At 32.3% G+C, this 20,445-nt stretch overlaps 3 protein-coding genes across 3 annotated transcripts; all 3 read right to left on the bottom strand.

Moving 5' to 3' along the window:
• Window positions 1-215: 215 nt before the first annotated feature.
• On the bottom strand, window positions 216-1,578 carry LOC125823138 (NADPH-dependent aldo-keto reductase, chloroplastic-like). The gene is made up of 5 exons (XM_049502559.1): window positions 1,433-1,578; window positions 1,163-1,338; window positions 826-1,069; window positions 535-714; window positions 216-443 (listed from the first exon to the last, which is right to left on the bottom strand). The coding sequence occupies exons 1-5, from the start codon at window positions 1,550-1,552 to the stop codon at window positions 216-218; spliced, it is 948 nt and encodes a 315-aa protein (XP_049358516.1). The 5' UTR covers window positions 1,553-1,578.
• A 2,785-nt stretch (window positions 1,579-4,363) lies between these two features.
• On the bottom strand, window positions 4,364-5,702 carry LOC125823139 (NADPH-dependent aldo-keto reductase, chloroplastic-like). The gene is made up of 5 exons (XM_049502560.1): window positions 5,583-5,702; window positions 5,329-5,504; window positions 4,976-5,219; window positions 4,683-4,862; window positions 4,364-4,591 (listed from the first exon to the last, which is right to left on the bottom strand). The coding sequence occupies exons 1-5, from the start codon at window positions 5,700-5,702 to the stop codon at window positions 4,364-4,366; spliced, it is 948 nt and encodes a 315-aa protein (XP_049358517.1).
• A 9,452-nt stretch (window positions 5,703-15,154) lies between these two features.
• Window positions 15,155-16,956, bottom strand: LOC125823140 (NADPH-dependent aldo-keto reductase, chloroplastic-like). Its single transcript, XM_049502561.1, has 5 exons — window positions 16,831-16,956; window positions 16,524-16,699; window positions 16,175-16,418; window positions 15,469-15,648; window positions 15,155-15,390 (listed from the first exon to the last, which is right to left on the bottom strand). Exons 1-5 carry the CDS (start codon window positions 16,948-16,950, stop codon window positions 15,163-15,165), a joined length of 948 nt encoding a protein of 315 aa, XP_049358518.1. The 5' UTR covers window positions 16,951-16,956; the 3' UTR covers window positions 15,155-15,162.
• Window positions 16,957-20,445: the final 3,489 nt, after the last annotated feature.

Raw genomic sequence — 20,445 nt, 5'->3', positions numbered from 1 at the left:
TAACATTTTGGTACATTTTACATATATTTAATTTAAGATCGTAAGATTCAAAATCTTTTTTACTTTCTTAAACTGTGTCGTTAAAACCAGACAAACAAATTAAAATGAATTGAGCATCTACATTAGAGTATGGTATAGGATCGTTTGTGCAACAAGCTAGCAAGTACAATTTTTCAGAGCTGACCAAATTTAAAGGGCACTTCCAAAAAAGAGAATTAAATCTCGTCATCCCAAAGTTCCTGGATGGTCCTGTATGGGCTTGTAGTATGATTAGATAGCCATTCTCCCCTCATAATCTTCCTCTCCTCGATTTTATTTATGTCAATTAAATCCCATTCATCTAATTTCAAATGAAGAGATCCCATATTCTCTTTCATTCTTCGCATATTAAAGCTCTTCACTATCACACTTGATCCTTGACACAATCCCCAACTTAGAGCAACCTAAAAAATTCATCAACATTAGTTATTTTCGTTCTAGTCATCCAAAAAATTAAATGATTTGCTTGTTTGAGACGCGCGTTTAATTTCTTACTTGAGCTGGAGTTGCATCATGCTTTTGGGCAATGGATTGTATGATTGGATGATCAACCACAGTAGTAGTCCCCCAAGCATTTCCAGGACCACCAAGAGGTGAATATGCACTTACATGAATTCCATATTCCCTACATATTGATCTCAACTTACGTTGCCTCCACATTGGATGCATTTCCACCTATAGTTAACCACAAAAAACACATCATCAGAAAATATTACAAACAAAAATTAAATTATTTATTTATTCGTATGTAACAGTCCAGCCCGTTAGTAATACTGTCCGCTCTACCTGATTGACAACAGGAGTGACACAAGCAAAATCTAGAATGTGTTGTATTTTTGTTGAAGAAAAATTGCTGACGCCGATGGATCTACACAATCCCATCTCTAAACACCTCTCCATACCGGACCAAGTATTTTCCATGTCTAATTCCTCAAAGTCTTCTTCTGCGGGAATTGGATAGTCCACCCATGGCTTCAAAGCCACTGGCCAATGCACTAAATACATGTCTATGTATTCCATTCCTAGCCTCCTGTAAATGTAAAGTTCAAAATTATATTATTTTCAAATATAGAAATGTATCATTCCTCACTAATAACAAAAAAATGTAAGTCAGCGCGCTTACTGTAGAGTTTGTTGAAGGGCAGTAACAGGATCATGATGATCACTTGACCAAAGTTTAGAAGTGACATGAATATCTTCCCTTTCAACCAACCCATCATGAATCGCTCGTCTTAATGCATTTCCCACAGCCACCTCTGAACCGTATATTTTTGCGGTATCAAAATGTCTATACCCCATCTATACGTACAGATAAAACGTACTATTAGACTAATTTCATACACAACAAATTGCGATAAAAGGTAATTGCAGATAACTATATTTGAAAAGTTACCTTGATGGCGGTTCTAATGGCTGTCTCAGTTGTTTCTCTATCGTTTTCGCCTGAATAAGTACCCATACCTATAATTGGTAATGTTTCACCATTGTTTAGTATTGTCTGATAATTTCTCATCTCTCTCTTTTTTTCTCTCACTTTAATTAATTTGTGTTGATGCATGAAATGAATTTAGAGTGGGTTTATATAGTTTGCGTTCCTCACCAAAAAGTCAATAGCTTTCAGATGTGACGGTGCGATACATGATGATACATTATTAAATACAAATTCGTAATTAATAATCAGCAGATTTTATTTGTCTCAATATCTGGAGGACGGCACAACTGGCACAAATCACTTAATTAAATTGATAAATGTTATAGTACAATTTTTTTATTTGGATTGAAGAGAAAGTGTCAAGCCGCTGACTTGCATCTTGAATTTTTTTTTTTAAAATATGGTTGACGACCGCCCATTTTAAATTTTAATTAAAAATGGTGCAGTAATAAAGTCAAATGGCTCAAAACTAGAATTATAGGGAGACCCCCCTTTGTTCTCTTCCCTAACAGAGAATGGACAGATGAACCCAAAGAGCAGTCTAATATTTTAAAGTTTGACAAGAAGTTTGATTTATTAATACTAATAATAAAATAATAACAATAATACTAACTAATAAAAAGTTGAGTAAACAAAAACTTGAGTTGACTCTAAATTAACATGTACATATAATTAATAAGACATATGGAAGACAATATAATTGGGATGGTAAGGTGAATGAGGAATTTGTTTCAAGGTACCTATTGATGCGACTGGCGAAGCAAAATCATATGATAGTGTCAACAACTTTATTAAGATCCAACAAGAACTATCAATCATTTCTGGACAGATTTGAAGAAGAAGACAAGAGGGGAATACTTCAGATTACTTTAGACGGACACACTATATTTTTTAGTTCATACATATATCAAATGAAGTTTGAGGTGGATAACTCATCTTTATTCTTAGCTTTTATATTCTTGCACTACTTAAGCATCTTCATTTGTAATATCATCATAGTGAGTATTATAAACTCCGTGATGATCATAGAATACCTAGTTTTCTCTAGTTCTTATTTTCTTCATGCTTGTTAATTAGTAGAGACTTGTTATCTCATTGGGAATGGTAAGATAAGGCTAGTCCCTCTTGCTTATACTTAACCCTATGGGCTATGGATATCTTTTTATATTTAATAAAAGACCGCTAAACGCTCAGTGCGGTAAATTTGCTAAAAAAAACATGTACATATAATAGTCCGTGAATGGCCTTGATCAATTTTTTTCTGAGTGCCGCCCTCCCGTCTATTTTAATTAGGGAAAATTACACCATTCCGCTCTCTGCTTTACAACAAAATTAACCCAACTTTTAAAATTAAAGTAATTGACCGCTCTCTACTTTACAACAAATTATTTTTTTGGCATAATACATAGAAATGACCCTTAATTTGACGTCAGTTGACAACTATGACCTTTAACTTTGAGTGTGCACAAGTAGACACTTAAATTTGTATAAAATTGAGCAAATGGACACATTCATCCTACATGACACCCTACATGAAAATTTTGTGTCCTACATGGCGTCCTATGTGTATTGTGCCATGTACGGCACTTGTGTCTACTTGTGCACATTCAATGTTGGAGGGCATAGTTGTTCGCTAAAGCCAAGTTAAGGGTCATGTATTAAAAGTACTCTTAAAAGTACACTTTAATATTCAACCGTTTAATTTGTTTTGAATATTAATTTGCACTGAAATGGTATCTTTTTTTAAAACAATTAAATTAAATTAAAATAACCGTGGCTGCATCGATCCTTCACTTTATTTGAAGTCAGAATATTAAACGGTTTGGAAGTAGTTATCCATTCCAGCGACCACAAAATAAATCTCTGGCTACTTCTACTTCTAGCCTAGTGAGATACTCATCATGTGCTGTGTACAGATTCAGCTATGTTTAGCCTTTGGGTTATGAAGGGCTAGATTAATTAATAACTTGCCAATTTGTTTTAAGTCAACTATTAATACAATAACATATCTTATCACATGTAAGGTCCGGAAAAAGTAATGTGTATGTAAATTTTATTTGTATTTTATAAAGATAAAAATATTGTTTACGACAGATCTCAAATTTTAAGTCAACCGTTACAAAATAAAATTAATTAATGGGGGCACTCTCTTTAAGTAATGATGCGATCGATAATGAGCATTGTATTAGTTGCAGTTAGAGGTGTCAAAAACCAAAATGTATTAACGTGCCTCTAAGTCAAGCAATTTTTATTTTGGATCCTTGTACTTTTGTTATTCTAGTTCTAACAATTTGAAGATAGTTTTCCCTATGACATCCACATCAATAACGAACATCTTTACTTAATCCTAATTTTGAAATATTCGATGGCAAAGACATTCCTTGATGATGTGGAAAGATGGAATTCTTTTTAAGACGATTAAAGTTGGCATATGTTCTTGAGAAATCTTGTCCTGAGGCTCCCAGTTCTGAGAAGCAATGGACGCCTCTACTTTGATTAAAGAACAAATTGCCAAATGGCAAGATGATGATTAATTATGCAAGAATTATATTCTTGGAGGAATGTCCAATAAATATTAGGGATAAGGGTCTAAAAAATATCCCAACTTTGATCGAATTTGTTGTTGCGATACTAAACTTTCATGAGGACCTATTACCTCCCTAGACTATTTAATACCGTATTTTAAACATATATATTTGTCCACGTAGACATAAAAAATAATACCAAATTATAAATAGTAATGTGTCCACGTGGGCACATATATATTTTTAAAATACACTATTAAATTGTATAGGATCTTTTATGCAACTAGCTAGCAAGTACATTTATGTTGTATCTTTATACAAATTTTCAGAGCTGGCCAAATTTAAAGACCACTTCCAAAAAAGAGAATTAAATCTCGTCATCCCAAAGTTCCTGGATGTTTCTATAAGGGCTTGTAGTATGATTAGACAGCCATTCTCCTCTCATAATCTTCCTCTCCTCGATTTTATTTATGTCAATTAAATCCCATTCATCTAATTTCAAATGAAGAGCTCCCATATTCTCTTTCATTCTTCGCATATTAAAGCTCTTCACTATCACACTTGATCCTTGACACAATCCCCATCTTAGAGCAACCTAAAAAAATCATCAACATTAATTAGTTTCGTTCTAGTCTTCCAAAAAATTAAATGATTTGCTTGTTTGAGACGCGCGTTTAATTTCTTACTTGAGCTGGAGTTGCATCATGCTTTTGGGCAATGGATTGTATGATTGGATGATCAACCACAGTAGTAGTCCCCCAAGCATTTCCAGGACCACCAAGAGGTGAATATGCACTTACATGAATTCCATATTCCCTACATATTGATCTCAACTTACGTTGCCTCCACATTGGATGCATTTCCACCTATAGTCAATCACAAAAAAAACACATCATCAAAAAATATTACAAACAAAAATTAAATTATTTATTTATTCGTATATAACAGTCCAGCCCATTAGTAATATTGTCCGCTCTACCTGATTGACAACAGGAGTGACACAAGCAAAATCTAGAAGGTGTTGTATTTTTGTTGAAGAAAAATTGCTGACGCCAATGGATCTACACAAGCCCATCTCTAAACACTTCTCCATACCGGACCAAGTATTTTCCATGTCTAATTCCTCAAAGTCTTCTTCTGCGGGAATTGGATAGTCCACCCATGGCTTCAAAGCCACTGGCCAATGCACTAAATACAAGTCTATGTATTCCATTCCTAGCCTCCTGTAAATGAAAAGTTCAAAATTAAATTATTTTCAAATATAGAAATGTGTCATTCCTCACTAATAACAAAGAAATGAAAAGAAAAAAAAATATAAGTCAGCGCGCTTACTGTAGAGTTTGTTGGAGAGCAGTAACAGGATCATGATGATCACTTGACCAAAGTTTAGAAGTAACATGAATATCTTCCCTTTCAACCAACCCATCATGAATCGCTCGTCTTAATGCATTTCCCACAGCCACCTCTGAACCGTATATTTTCGCGGTATCAAAATGTCTATACCCCATCTATACGTACAGATAAAACGTACTATTAGACTAATTTCATACACAACAAATTGTAGATAACTATATTTGAAAACTTACCTTGATGGCGGTTCTAATGGCTGTCTCAGTTGTTTCTCTATCGTTTTCGCCTGAGTAAGTACCCATACCTATAATTGGTAATGTTTCACCATTGTTTAGCGTTGTCTGATAATTTATCATCTTTCTCTTTTTTTTCTCTCACTTTAATTAATTTGTGTTGATGCATGAAATGAATTTAGAGTGGGTTTATATAGTTTGCGTTCCACCAAAAAGTCAATAGCTTTCAGATGGGACGGTGCGGTACATGATGATAGATTATTAAATACAAATTCGTAATTAATAATCAGCAGATTTTATTTGTCTCAATATCTGGAGGACGGCACAACTGGCACTAATCACTTAATTAAATTGATAAATGTACTAATACAAATTCTTTTATTTGGATTGAAGAGAAAGTGTCAAGCCGCTGACTTGCATCTTGAATTTTTTTTTAAAAATATATGGTTGATGACCGCCCATTTTAATTTTAAAAAATGGTGAAGTAATAAAGTCAAATGGCTCTAAACTGGAAATATAGAGAGACGCCTTATTTTTGTTTTGGGGAGATTTGATTTCGTAGTCTTAAGAAAAAATTATTTTTAATTTTACGTTTTTTTATAAGAAATTTTTATTTATAATAGATTTTTATTTTTATGTATAATATTTTTTTAAAAAAAAAAGAGATATTTTTAAGTTTTAATATATAAATGGTGATAAGAAATTATTTTCCCCGAATAATCATGCCAACAGTGAAACAAGAGCAGCTGAACTCAAAGAGCAGTCAGTATAAGGTTTGACAACAAGTTTGATAAATTAATACTACTTAGTAAAATAATAACCAATAATTAAATGTTGAATAAACAAAAGCTTGAGTTGACTCTAAACACGAACATAGGCAGTGAATGGCCTTAATCTCCCTTCCCCCCAACCACCCCAATTTTTTTTCTTCTTTTTTTTAATTATTGTGTTTTCTAAAAACAATTTATCTAAAATAGTTATCGTACTTTTTCTAGCTCATATTATTTGTTCACAGCTCTACATTATTAAAAAGAAATCTTAAATCACTTATCAGTTTAAGAAATCAAGATAAAGATAATTTTTTTAATTTTTGCTTGTAAAATTAATTTCTTTTTAAAGTGTAAATACTTTTTAAAACACAATAAAGTGTATTGAAAAAATTAAGGGTAAATTAGTAAATATACCTTTATTATTTTTCTTGAGGGATGTGTTATGTGTAAAGGGAAAAAGGGACAAAGTAATATGAGACATAGAGGATACTCATTCCGTCTCATATTAATTGATAATTGATCATTATACTAAAAATGGTTATCTCATATTAGTTGTTCACCTCACTAAATTAAGAAAACATTAATTAATTTTTTTTCTATATTACCCTTGCAACTAATTCTTTTTGAAAGTGTTTACATTTGTTTATAAAATTCGCAAGAAATTTTTTAAGGGGTGAATTAGTAAAATTATCTTTTATTTATAATCTCTTAAGTATAGTGCAAAATGAAAAATTAAAATATACTCTCTATATAATGTAATGTCAAAAAAAAAAAAATATTAAATGAGATCAAAGAATAAGTAAATAGTATGGTCAAACTGTCTTTTTTTTGTTAATGTATTTTAAGGGGCGAGAAAAAAAAAGGACAAGTAAAATGGATAGGGTGAAGTAATTAATTATTTTTTGGTACTTCTACTCAATAGATGTGTCAAATTACGTGCCCTTTTAGTCGATGTTTTTTTAAGAAGTAAAAAAATAAAATGAATCAAATGAAATTGTATTTTTCAGAGAAAAGAATTTGTCATATCTATTTACAATTTAAAGGAAGGAAACTACCCGATCCTATAAAACTCTAGCTACATCTAGAGAGATACACATCATGTGTTGTTCAAAGATAATTCAGAAATGTCTAACCTTTGGGTTATGGAGGGGCTACAATTAATTAATCACTTTTCAATTTGTTTTAAGTCAATGATTAATATAATAATATAATCTATATAGTTTCACATGTAAGATCTGAAGAAGATAATGTTATCTCATGTATTCAGGTTAGCAAAAAACAGAAATAGAAAAAAGATGAAACAGACAAAAAAATAGAACTCAAGTCCACATAATCCACTGTGTTTCCTTAAGAAATTTAATCCCCTCAAGTACCCGAGGTTACAGATTAATTCCTCCCAAGATAAAACTGATTAACTATTAGAGATGTAGCGGTACCTCAAACTTCACTAATTCCAGCGAACGCAAGAACAACAACGAGAGCACATACAGACTCTGTCGATCGACAATTTATTTTTGTAAGAAAATGTATGCAGAGAGGAAAAAATTTCAGTGTTTGAAAAACGAAAAAAACCTCTTATTTATAGCCATTTGCAGCAAGGAACGCGTCTGTTCAGACAAATCTGTTTAGACCCATTTTTTCCAGAACGTTGTGTCTTTTGGGAAAAGTAACGACTTTTCGGAAGGAACAAATCATTTCAAATGAATTTATCATTACGCGCGAATTTCAAATAATTCGTTGCGAAATTAATTCAGTTATTTAACTAAAATTCTGAATTAATTTATAAGAGAAAGGAAATCAATTAATGAGATTGATTAAATAAATTTTGTCCAAAAATATTATCAATCAATCATTTGCCAAATCCAAATTCGAAGCCTAGCCGAGCAAGCGACGACGACGACGGCGGGAGGGGGCACCTTCATCTTAACCCTTTAAGAACTATAGGAAGTGTTTCATAATATAAGGACAACAATTTTCCTTTCTTCTACCAATATGGGAGAAATGCTTTTCATTTGCAATTTGCAATGACTTTTCATTTTCCCTCCAAATAGGCTCCCCACTTTTTCATTTTCTCTTCTTATTTCCCATTCACACCTTGCTAAAACCCAACAATCCCCCACATGAATGGGGAATGGCTATTGTTAAAACATATGCATGAAAAACTTGTGTGTCTCGTAAGTAAGGGTTAATCGCACCTGGATAAGTAGGTTTCCCTTTAAACTTTCCGTAGTGAACATATATTGGATATACTCGGTCAATCGGTAGATTTGATATCTTTGAACTGTCGAGCTTTGGTGTATACCTAGACAACATAAGTTACACAATCAACCCTTGAACTGTTTTTGGTTCTCATTGTTTTGTTCGTTTCAGCCATGAACACATCTCGGTTAATAAGTGCTTAGAGAACTGGCCTTACCGGATTCTCCTTGAAGCGGCTTACACTTCACACTTACATAGGTGGTTTCTAACTGTGTTATCCCGTAGATACACTATTTGATATACCTTGTATGAAACTTAGAAACCATTAAAAAGTCTTTATGCCTTTATCCTGGTTACTGAACATTGTCTCATCATGAGAATGGGCTATAAAATAAGTTTTGACAATGTTGAACCGTCATCTATGACTTTTTTTGATCTCCTTGAACCTAGATCTTGAAATCTCCAGTCTTCTAGGTAGTGTTACTGCTACGATGACTTGTTCTCAGCCATAGTCTCATTCTCGTCGATAATCTCTTAACTCCATCTCTAGTTAGGCCTTTTGTAAGTGGATCCGACACATTATCCTTTGACTTTACATAGTCAATTGTGATAATTCCACTAGAGAGTAGTTGTCTAACAGAGTTATGTCTTCGTCGTATGTGACGAGACTTCCCGTTATACATAACACTTTCAGCCCTTCCTATTGCAGCTTGACTATCACAGTGTATGCATATAGGGGCCATTGGTTGGGCCAAAACAGAATATCTTCAAAGAAATTCCGGAGCCATTCATCTTCTTCACCTGCCTTGTCTAAGGCGATAAATTCAGACTCCATTGTAGAGCGAGTTATACATGTTTGTTTGGATGATTTCCAAGATATTGCTCCTCCACCAATGATGAAAACATATCCACTCGTGGATTTCGTTTCAGTTGACCCAATAATTCAATTTGCATCATTATATTCTTCAAGAACTGTTGGATATTTGTTGTAATGCAAAGCATAGTTTTCTTTACCGGGAACTACAAAGCCCTCAGGTTATTCCTTGTAAATCTCTTCCTCCAACTCTCCATTTATGAAGGCGGTTTTCACATCCATTTGATGGATTTCAAGACCGTATACTGCAGCTAAGGAAATTAACATCCGAATTTATATAATCCTAGTCACTGGCGAGTATGTGTCAAAATAATCAAGACTTTCTTTCTGTCTAAAGCCTTTGACAACAAGTCTTGCTTTATATTTGTCAATAGTTCCATCATCTTTCATCTTTCTTTTGAAGATCCATTTTGAACCCAAGGGTTTGTTCCCTAGAGGAAGATTAACCAACTCCCATGTATGATTGCTTAGGGTTGATTCAATCTCACTATTGACAGCCTCCTTCCAAGAGGTTGAGTCGCTAGACAACATAGCTTTCTTGAATGTTTGAGACTCACCTTCAAGAAGGAATGTTACAAAATCATATCCAAATAAAGTAGCTGTCCTTTGACGTTTACTACGCCTTGGACTCTCGTCATTAGGTTCATTCTCTTTTGGTTCTTCTCGAGGTTTTTTAGACCCCCAACTAGACGACTCAGGTCTAGTTTTATACGGATACATATGTTCAAAGAATTCAGCATTATTTGATTCCATTACCGTATTATCATGAATTTTCGGATGTTTGGACTTATGAACCAAAAATTGACATGCCTTACTATTTGTGGCATATCCAATGAATACATAATTCACAGTCTTAGGCCCTATTTTCACCCTCTTAGGTATAGGAACCTGGACTTTGGTTAGACACCCCCACACTTTGAAATATTTCAAGTTGGATTTTCTACCTTTCTATTTCTCATATGGAATAACATGTGTCTTCGTGTGAGGCACTCTATTGAGTATTCGATTTGTTGTAAGGATAGCTTTCCCCCACAAGTTTTGTGGTAGACCTGAACTTATAAATAAGGCATTGATCATTTCCTTTAAAGTTTGGTTTTTCCTTTACGCAATTTCATTAGATTGGGGAGAGTAAGAAGCAATAGTTTGATGGATTATTCCATTTTCCAAACATATTTCTGCAAATAGAGATTCATATTCACCACCTCTATCACTTCTGATCATTTTGATCTTTCTATCCAACTGATTTTCAACTTCAGTTCTATATTGCCTAAGTGCATCTATTGCTTCATCCTTACCATTTAGCAAATAGACATAACAATATCTAGTGCAATCGTCAATAAAAGTTATGAAATACTTTTTTCACCACGTGTTGGTGTTGACTTCATGTCACAAATGTCAGTGTGAATCAGTTCTAAGGGATATGAATTCCTTTCAACAGATTTATAAGGATGCTTAGCATACTTAGATTCAACGCAAACTTGACATTTTGATTTATTTCACTCAAATTTAGGAAAAACACTTAAGTTAATCAGATTCGCAAGGTTTTGTTATCGTGTCCCAAACGTTCATGCCATAAACATTTAGACTCAAGCAAGTAAGAAGAAGCAGAATCTTTATTCATATCAATTGCAATTACATTGATTTTAAAGAGGCCCTCAGTGAGGTAACATTTTCCTACATACATCTCATTCTTTCTCACTATAACTTTATCAGAAACAAATACACATTTGAATCCGTTCTTAGTCAAAACTGATATAGAAACTAAGATCTTGCGCAATTTCGGAACATACGAGACCCTGTTCAAAGTCACCACCTTGCCCGATGTCATCTTTAAGAGGACCTTGCCAGTTCCTTCCACCTTTGCAACAACGGAGTTTTCCATAAATAACTTCTCGTCTGTAGTTGTTGGAGTATATGATGAAAACAATTCTTTATTGGCACAAACATGGCATGAGGCACCAGAATCTATCCACCATTCTCTTGGATTTCCAACCAAGTTGCATTCTGAAAGCATTGCACAAAGATCGTCTATCTCTCCTTTGGGATTCAACTAAATTTGCTTGATCCTTCTTTTTGTCCTTCTTGGGACCCCGACATTTAGTAGCCATATGATCACGTTTGCCACAATTGAAGCAGCTTCCATTGAATTTCTTCGTAAGTGGATTGCTCTTTGGACCAGATGTTTTCTTTCTTTTCTTTGATTTTGTGGGATCTTCTTCAACAATATTTACTCCAGATATTGTTGAATTCCCGCATGACGTCTTTTCTGCGACCTTTTTAACCTCTTCGATTCTCAGCCTTACCATGAGATCTTCAACAGACATCTCCTTGCGTTTATGTTTCAAGTAGTTTTTGAAGTCCTTCCACAATTGAGGTAACTTCTCAATAATGGCCACTTGAATAGCATCATTCACAACCAATCCTACATTAAAGATTATGTGAGTATCAAGAATAGACTTAATATTTCTAACATAGGCATTAAATAAATTTATACTTTCAGCAAGGAAATCATGGATTATGACCTGCAATTCTTGAACTTGGGTGACGACGGTCTTATTGCCTATCATCTTATAGTCCAAAAATTTTGCCACAATGAACTTCTTCATTTTGGCATCCTCTGTTTTGTACTTCTTTTCTAAAGCATCCCAGAGTTCTTTTGAGGTCTTGACATTACTGTATACATTGTACAGATCATCTTGCAGGCCACTCAGAATATAGTTTTTACATAAAAAATCTGAATGTGTCCATTCTTTTGTTACCAAGAATCGTTCTTCGGATGGAGTTTCATCTGACATAATAGGAACGTTCTCACTAATGAACCTATGCAGACTCAACGTAGTCAGATAGAAGAACATCTTCTGTTGCCATATCTTGAATCGACTCCAGAAAACTTTGCATGCTTCTCAGCCGGTGCAAGGGCATCAGTTGAACGATTGTGTGAAACCGATGTTGTTGCAGCACTCACTGTTTCAACATTTACTTGACTTAAGTTTGTCATTTTTTCTGTCACAAATGGCAGACAATTTTAGTATGTGAAATACTAACAGTAAAGAATAAAACCTTACACAGCATGTTTCTAACGATAAAATTTTATGTTCTTTTAATCATTAATCGAATGAATTTAAAAAATGCAAACAGAGTAGAAAACCATAAAGGTTTTAATCTCCAGAAACGATTAAATTTCTTGACCTGTATTCAGGTTAGCAAAAAATAGAAACAGAAAAAGATGAAACATACAGAAAAATAGAATCTGAGTCCACAGAACTCACTGTGTTTCCTTAAAAAATTTAATCCCCTCAAGTACCCGAGGTAATAGATTAATTCCTCCCAAGATAAAAACGGATTAACTATTAGAGAAGTAGCGGTACCTCAAACTTCACTAATTTCAGCGAACACAAGAACAACAACGAGAGCACACATAGACTCTGACGATCGACAATTTGTTTTTGTTAGAAAATGTATGCAGAGAGGAAAAATTTTCAGTGTTTGAAAAACGAAAAAAACCTCTTATTTATAGCCATTTGCAGCAAGGAACACGTCTGTTCAGACAAATTTGTTCAAACCCATTTTTCTCAGAATGTTGTGTCTTTTGGGAAAAGCAACGACTTTTCGGAAGGAACAAATCCTTTCAAACGGATTTATCGTTACGCGCAAATTTCAAATAATTCGTTGCGAAATTAATTCCGTTATTTAACTAAAATTCTGAATTAATTTATAAGAGAAAGGAAATCAATTAATGAGATTGATTAAATAAATTTTGTCCAAAAATATTATCAATCAATTCCAAAGCCGAGCCAAGCGAGCGACGACGACGACGCGAGGAGCACCTTTTTCTTAAACCTTTAAGAACTAAAGGAAGTGTTTTTTAATATAAGGACAACAATTTTCCTTTCTTCTACCAATGTGGGAGAAATGACTTTTCATTTGCAATTTGCAATGACTTTTCATTTTCCCTCCAAAATTGGTCCTCCACTTTTCCATTTATTCTTCTTATTTCTCATTCACACCTTGCTAAAACCCAACAGATAATATGTATACAAATTTTTATTTATATCGTATAAAATAAAAATATTGTTTTCGACATATTTAGATTTTTAAGATAATTATTGTAAAATTAGTTAGTAGGACGCTCTACTTCAGAAAATGATGCGATCGATAATGAGTATTGTATTAATTGTCGCAAGCAGAGGCACACTCAATGCCAATACTAATTTCCTTCAACTTCCAAATCAACTGGCCCTGCCTAATATCAATGTATTGGACCCCTTTTTATTTATTTATTTATTCTTTTACTTCCTTCTTTTTTTAATGTGTTTTGTTCTTTGAAGACGTGTTTGAGCAATAAGTGTTGGGGCTTAAGTCATGAAGACTCGAGGTGTCTACGTGGCATATATGATAAGCAAAAAATATACTTAGAAGGTTCATTTGATAGATTGCTTGATTTGAAGATATGGTTAATGAGTTCAAAGAGGAATTTGTGTTCCGATGATAGAGCAAAAGGACAAATAAAATGATTATTGGAACTTTTTTAATTTAATTAAAAAGGAATTTACAAAATAAAATAAAAAACTGATATTGTCTGTTGGTTTATTTTTATTTACATGTTGGTTGTAAAATAAATATACGGATTTCATGAAGACATGAACTTAAATAAAGCGAATATTGATTTCCCTCGATTAAAACACACACTGTCCGACAATTTTTTTATTAAAGTATGACAATTAGCGCATTGGTTTCCGTAGAAGTACCAACCATGCCCATCGGTTTTAGTCCTTATTTTTTAGGGACAATTTTAGTAGTTATAGTTTATAAATAAAAATTTGTACAATAACAATAACAATATATCTAATATGATTTCACAAATAAAGTCTGAAAAATCAATTGGTAGATGTATGATACAAATCAAGATCATATCTCTTAATTGAGAGGAAATCTGATCTACTTGCCTCTAAAGAGTATAATATAAAGAAAATGCATGTTTGGGAGTTAGGAGTCTAAAATCATAGACATGTGATTATGGGATTTTGAGACACCATATAGTAACCCCTACTCCCTAACCACATCCACATGGCTAGTGAAACGCTGTCAACAGTATCCTCTTCGTAATTTCCACACAATCTTGTACGGTTGTGTACAAGTATATTTCACCAGTACCATAGCTAGGTAGGAATTTCTAATATTTTATTAATACATTACCAATTCATTCCAAAGTCAACAATATTGCAACAAAGAGGTGTTTACTATTTGATTTGAATCCGTTATTGATCTAAATTAAAATCAAATCAAATCAAATAACAAACATCTAGAGTATATTATGTAATATAGCTATAGTTTTGATTATTTTTAATCCGTGGCTATAGTTTCGCGAAATTTTGCTATTCGATTTTCTAATTGTATAGATCCAGAATTTGTATATATAATTCGGTTCTTGATTGTATAAATTTAGAATTTGTATATGTTTATTCTATCTATTTGTATACGATTTATGAAAAAATCATTATTAATTACCATGTAAAAAAAATAGTGAAAACGGCTAGCATTAGATAACTTTTGATTGTTCTTGTTTTGTTTCAATAATTGTGCTCAGCAGACCAAGGGATACACTTAGAAAGACATCATTTATATTCTTCTATCAATAATAATATAAAAAACTAACAAGTACATTAATTCATATTGATCTTATTTAAATTTTGTAGATTTAATAATTAAGCCACAATGCCAATACCAAATGTAGAATTAATTATATCTCATCATCCCAAAGTTCCTCAATGGTCTTGTATGGACTTGTAGTATCATTAATTAGATATTCAGCCCTCATAATCTTTCTTTCTTCCATTTTCTCAATCTCAAATAAATCCCAATCGTCCAATGTTAAATCAAGAGCTCCAATATTCTCCTTCATTCTCCGTGGATTGAAACTCTTTACTATAACGCTTGATCCCTGGGACAACCCCCATCGTAACGCGACCTAATAAATAAATAAATAAAAGTCAGTAATTTATTTGAATATATCACGATGTTATAAAAGATTATACTAATATCGTACCTGAGCTGGAGTTGCGTTATGTTTGTGAGCAATGGATTGTATAATTGGATGATCAATCACAGCAGTAGTTCCCCAAGCATTTCCAGGACCACCAAGAGGTGAATATGCACTTAAATGAATTCCATAATCCCCACATATTGATCTTAGCTTTCGTTGTCTCCACATTGGATGCATTTCTACCTGGAAAAAAAAACCAATTTAATATATTATCAATTAGTATTAGTCATACGCTGATAATAGAAGAAATATATATTAAATAATCCTTAATTGTCAACGATAATTAAGAAGATATATATATATGTGTTTATTTGGTCATTAGTCGCTATATTGTACGTACATATGAATACGTGTTTAATTGATGCATATGACAAGAAGGGGGTCGGCTTTGGTTGACTACAAAAAAAAATTATGGCCCCTCAAATAACTGAGTCAACTCACTACGTTCCAATCTAAGTGTCTTACGAAGTTTTAAAACTAAAGGGAGATTTTTAAATATTATGGTCTTAAACTTGTCAGGTAGAGCGTTGGAATTTTAAAAACTTACTAAATATAAACAGAATCACTCTTTTATAACAGACCAATTAAACGGAAAATAAAAACACTTAAAATGAGTACTATATATTGTAATCCAACATATTCAAATGCATCAAATTTAAATCTAATATCAGTGACAACATATTAGCTAGGTTGCAAAATATATATGTACCTGATTGACAACAGGAGTAACACAAGCAAAGTCTATGAGTTCTTCAATCTTTCTAGATGAGAAGTTGCTTACTCCAATGGACTTACACAATCCCATTTCTAAGCACCTCTCCATGCCAGACCAAGTATTTTCCATGTCCAATTCCTCAAAGTCTTCTTCTGCGGGAACTGGATAATCCACCCATGCCTTCAAAGCCACTGGCCAATGCACCAAATACAAGTCTATGTATTCCATTCCTAGCCGCCTGTAAATGAAAAGTTTAAAGTTAAATTATTTTCAATAATATAGAAACATGTCACTCTCCTGACTAATAAAAAAAAAACTCATGAATGTCAGCACGCGTGCTTACTGTAGAGTTTGTTGAAGAGCAGAAACAGGATCATGATGATCACTTGACCAAAGTTTAGAAGTGACATGAATGTCTTCCCTTTCGATCAATCCATCATGAATTGCTCGTCTTAATGCATTTCCCAAAGCCAACTCCGAACCGTATATTTTTGCCGTATCAAAATGTCTGTACCCCATCTACACGTTCAGATAAAATATACGAGTTTAAGTTTTATGTACAACAATATAAAAAATATCTACATATTGAAAACAATCACTTAAAAGATAATTGCATGTAACTAACTCCGTTTCAAACGTTCATGACTTACCTTGATGGCGGTTCTAATGGCTGTCTCAGTTGTTTCTCTATCGTTTTCCCCTGAATAAGTACCCATACCGATAATCGGTAGGGTTTCACCATTGTTAAGCATTGCCTGATAACTTCTCATTTTAATTTTTTTTCTTAATGAATTTCTCTCTCACTTAATTGTGTGTATGTTAATATAAAATGCATGAAACCACTTGACTTAGAGTGGGTTTATATAGTAATTTGATTTCTACTAAAAAGTCAAAATTTCAGTTGACAGTTGATAAATGGACCCTGAGAAATATTTTTATTAAAAATAAAATAAAAAAGACAGAAGGGAAGGAATCATAAAGAAAGAGATTCTTTGTTATTTTTATCAAATGTAAAGATATGACGGTGCACTCCAATTAAAAAAAAAAAAAGTCATATACAAGTATATGTTTTTTGCAAATATACTGTCAAATAATGATTGGGGATCTTTAATACAGATGGAGCAACGCCCTTCAATTGGAAGCTAATTAAGTCAATCATTAAATTAACCAATAAAAAAAAAGGTTAATCATTATGTATAGTATTTTCACCGTCTCAATTTATCTAATATAGTTTAATAAGAAAATAGTCTCTTGAGATGACTTATGATCTAAAAAAGTGAATCAAGAACAAAAGATTGCCTTCAATAATCAAAACAATGATCACAATTCGAAAATTAGTTATTCTCTCGCGCAACAGTGTTTTAGAACCCAAAAACTCAAAAAAATGAATTAAAGAACATTTGTTCTGATTACATCTAAGAGTAATATTCTCAACATATTTTCTGTGGGATTCGATCTCAACTTTGTTGGGTTCTATATTTCAACAACGACTGCTTTATACACCATTAAGAAGTGTAATATGGGCGTATATAATTGTGTGGTTATAAATCATCTCATTAAAAATCAAATAGATTTATGATAAATCACAAATTTTAAAAGTTTTTCTTTCTTTTTTAAATTTCGTGTCAAGTCAAACTAAAAAGCGGAAGCGGAAGTAGTATATATAGAATTTTGTTTCTTTTAATTACCATGTTTGTAGCATTTGGCACATATATATGAAGGTGTCATATGGAGTAATTATGTTTCCTAATATTTCTCAACAGATTTTGTTTGCCGGCGTATCTGCAGGACGGCCCAACTGGCTCTCAACACTATATTTATTTCCTTAAATTAAATGTAACAATTTTAATTTTATAGACACAAAGAAAAGGTCAAGCTGCTGACTTCCATTTTGAAAGAAATGTAGTTCAAAACCGCCCATTTTACTATTTTTTATATTATAAAAAATGGTGCTATCATTAAAGTCAAATGACCCAAAATTGGTAACATTACCAGACCAGGGGAGGCCCCTCTTTGTTTTCTTTCTCTTTCATACTAGATAAGTAGTCTAATTATTTCTCAACAAGTTTCATTTATTGATATTACATAAATGTATACAACATTAGGGGTGGGCATAAACACCAAAAATCCGAAAAACCGAATCGAACCGAATTATTTTGGTAATTTAGTTTCGGTATTTCGGTTTTCGGTTCGATATTCGGTATATGGTTTTGTATTTTTAAGTATTTCGGTTCGATTTTCGGTATGTAATTTTTGTGTATTTCGATATTTCGGTTTACCGAAATATATTAAATTATAATATATATTAATATTATATTAATTATTAATATTTAAAAATAAATATTATAATTTAAAATTAAAAATAAAAGTTTGTCTTTCCAAACTTTTCAACTTTACAAACCCACTTCCCAAAAGGCAAAAATTACCGTTCCCACTTCCCACGTCTAGTCGTCTACGGACTATAGCAGCGTCGACCGTTTCAGCGACCAGCAGCTGCCAATCGACCAGCAGGAAGCCGTAGCACAACAACGACCGGTAAATTTCAATGTTATAACAAGGCTAAATTTCAATGTTAACGACAATTTATTATTTTGAATCATACAATAATTTGAAAAACAGAGTAAAATAAGCAAAAAGAAATAAACATAAATAAAATAAACAAAAAAATTACAAAATTTTAAAAAGCCCACTAAGCAGGCCCATAACAAAAAACCGAATTAACAAAAACCAAACCGAAATAACAAAAACTGAATCAAACGGAATTATTTCGATTCGGTGTTCGGTACACGTTGTACAAGAACCGAAAACCAAAAAAATCAAAAAAAAAAAACCTAAACCGAACTAAAATACCAAATGCCCAGCCCTATACAACATAAATAATATATGAATGTGATCTTTAATTTGGCTGTAGTTCATATCTATAATACTTAATTTTAAATGTGTATAAGTAAATATTTACGTAGCAATTCGCATTTTATATAGTACCTATGTGTATGATGTAGGGCACGTATATCTAGCTACTTGTTAAGTCCCTTGAGGGAGTTTTCTTGAAAATTACATTCTTGAACAAAATAGAGACTTATTTGTCACAATGACTAAAAATAGTTGATTTAAAATTTTATTAGTTTAGAAATTAAGATAGTTATTAATATTTTTTTCCGTCTTTATCGTGTCTATAATATATGTGGAAGAGGTAAATGTGGTGTGAAAAAAATATAATAAGACAAATACTAATAAGTAAGGATTAATTACTTAGTCAGATTATTTTTTCTATTAATTTTATTTACAAATATGTAAAAGATAAATATAAGTACAGTTTTATGATAATTAATGACAAATCACTTCATATGTGTAAAACGTAGAAATTTAAAGAAGAAACTGAGGTACTTAAATTGAATCTTCCTATTATAAGTCTTTTCTATTATTTTCCCCTCCCCACCACCACATGAGGATGCCTGATCCATTATTGACTTAACTAGATCCTATCGTCTTATATTAGTTATCCATTTTATACATTTTTAAAAAAATTATAAATAAAAATAATAGTTTTACTAAGTTACCTCTTAAGAAACTATTTTGAAACTTTACAAAGTTATTTACACTTTTGCTTACCTTAAAACATACGCTATATTTGAATTTATTTGAAGTCAAGAACACGTATTTTAATCTAATTTCTTTTTAGTATGTTTACTAACCGTTTGAATATTCGATTAGTTATTAAGAGAAATAAAATGTTGTAAACAGTAATGAGAGTAAATCCAACTGTTTTTATGTGTTTGCAAGTAAGTCCAATCAAAAGCTCAAAACCCTTTTTCTGAGAGTGAATGTATTAGGCCATGCTCATTCTTATCACCTCCACGTGGTCTAGATAAGTTTTATTCCAATACAACTTCAAAAAAAAAAAAACAATTAACGGTAAAAGTCAAATAAAAAGAAAATAATTAATTTTATCTTGATTATATATATTAACAAATTATTTTAAATAACTATTTATAGTAACGTGGACAACTAATATAAACAGAGAGACGATAAATAAAAGTCCAAAATATTGTTAGTTAATAGGCAATAGCTATCCATATTCCATGTTTGCTAGAGATACTAGTATGATGCTGTGCTGTCAGCGGTGTATGCATCAAAATGGTTGCATTCAATGTCATTAACCTTTAGGGCTCTTCATGGGTTAGGGATACTTAATTAAATAATACTTCTTAATTAAATAATTAATTGGGTCAAGTCAACCATTAAACAATTAATAATACACGCAT

Source organism: Solanum verrucosum, unplaced genomic scaffold (genome assembly GCF_900185275.1).
Source record: "Solanum verrucosum unplaced genomic scaffold, falcon-dt-bn FXZP01000199.1, whole genome shotgun sequence".
NCBI lineage: Eukaryota > Viridiplantae > Streptophyta > Magnoliopsida > Solanales > Solanaceae > Solanum > Solanum verrucosum.
Note: the sequence above shows the minus strand (reverse complement) of the source record. Positions and strands in the feature narration are given on the sequence as shown.

What these genes read in the sequence shown, in the direction of transcription:
- LOC125823139 (XM_049502560.1), bottom strand. Translation starts at nt 5,702, where the DNA reads ATGATAAATTATCAGACAACGCTAAACAATGGTGAAACATTACCAATT. An exon ending in TCACTCCTGTTGTCAATCAG is followed by an intron (nt 4,863 to 4,975) that starts GTAGAGCGGACA and finishes GATTGACTATAG; the next exon opens with GTGGAAATGCATCCAATGTG. An exon ending in ATGATGCAACTCCAGCTCAA is followed by an intron (nt 4,592 to 4,682) that starts GTAAGAAATTAA and finishes TGATTTTTTTAG; the next exon opens with GTTGCTCTAAGATGGGGATT.
- LOC125823140 (XM_049502561.1), bottom strand. Translation starts at nt 16,950, where the DNA reads ATGAGAAGTTATCAGGCAATGCTTAACAATGGTGAAACCCTACCGATT. An exon ending in TTACTCCTGTTGTCAATCAG is followed by an intron (nt 15,649 to 16,174) that starts GTACATATATAT and finishes TTTTTTTTCCAG; the next exon opens with GTAGAAATGCATCCAATGTG. An exon ending in ATAACGCAACTCCAGCTCAG is followed by an intron (nt 15,391 to 15,468) that starts GTACGATATTAG and finishes TTTATTTATTAG; the next exon opens with GTCGCGTTACGATGGGGGTT.
- LOC125823138 (XM_049502559.1), bottom strand. Translation starts at nt 1,552, where the DNA reads ATGAGAAATTATCAGACAATACTAAACAATGGTGAAACATTACCAATT. An exon ending in CCATTAGAACCGCCATCAAG is followed by an intron (nt 1,339 to 1,432) that starts GTAACTTTTCAA and finishes CTGTACGTATAG; the next exon opens with ATGGGGTATAGACATTTTGA. An exon ending in ATGATGCAACTCCAGCTCAA is followed by an intron (nt 444 to 534) that starts GTAAGAAATTAA and finishes TGAATTTTTTAG; the next exon opens with GTTGCTCTAAGTTGGGGATT.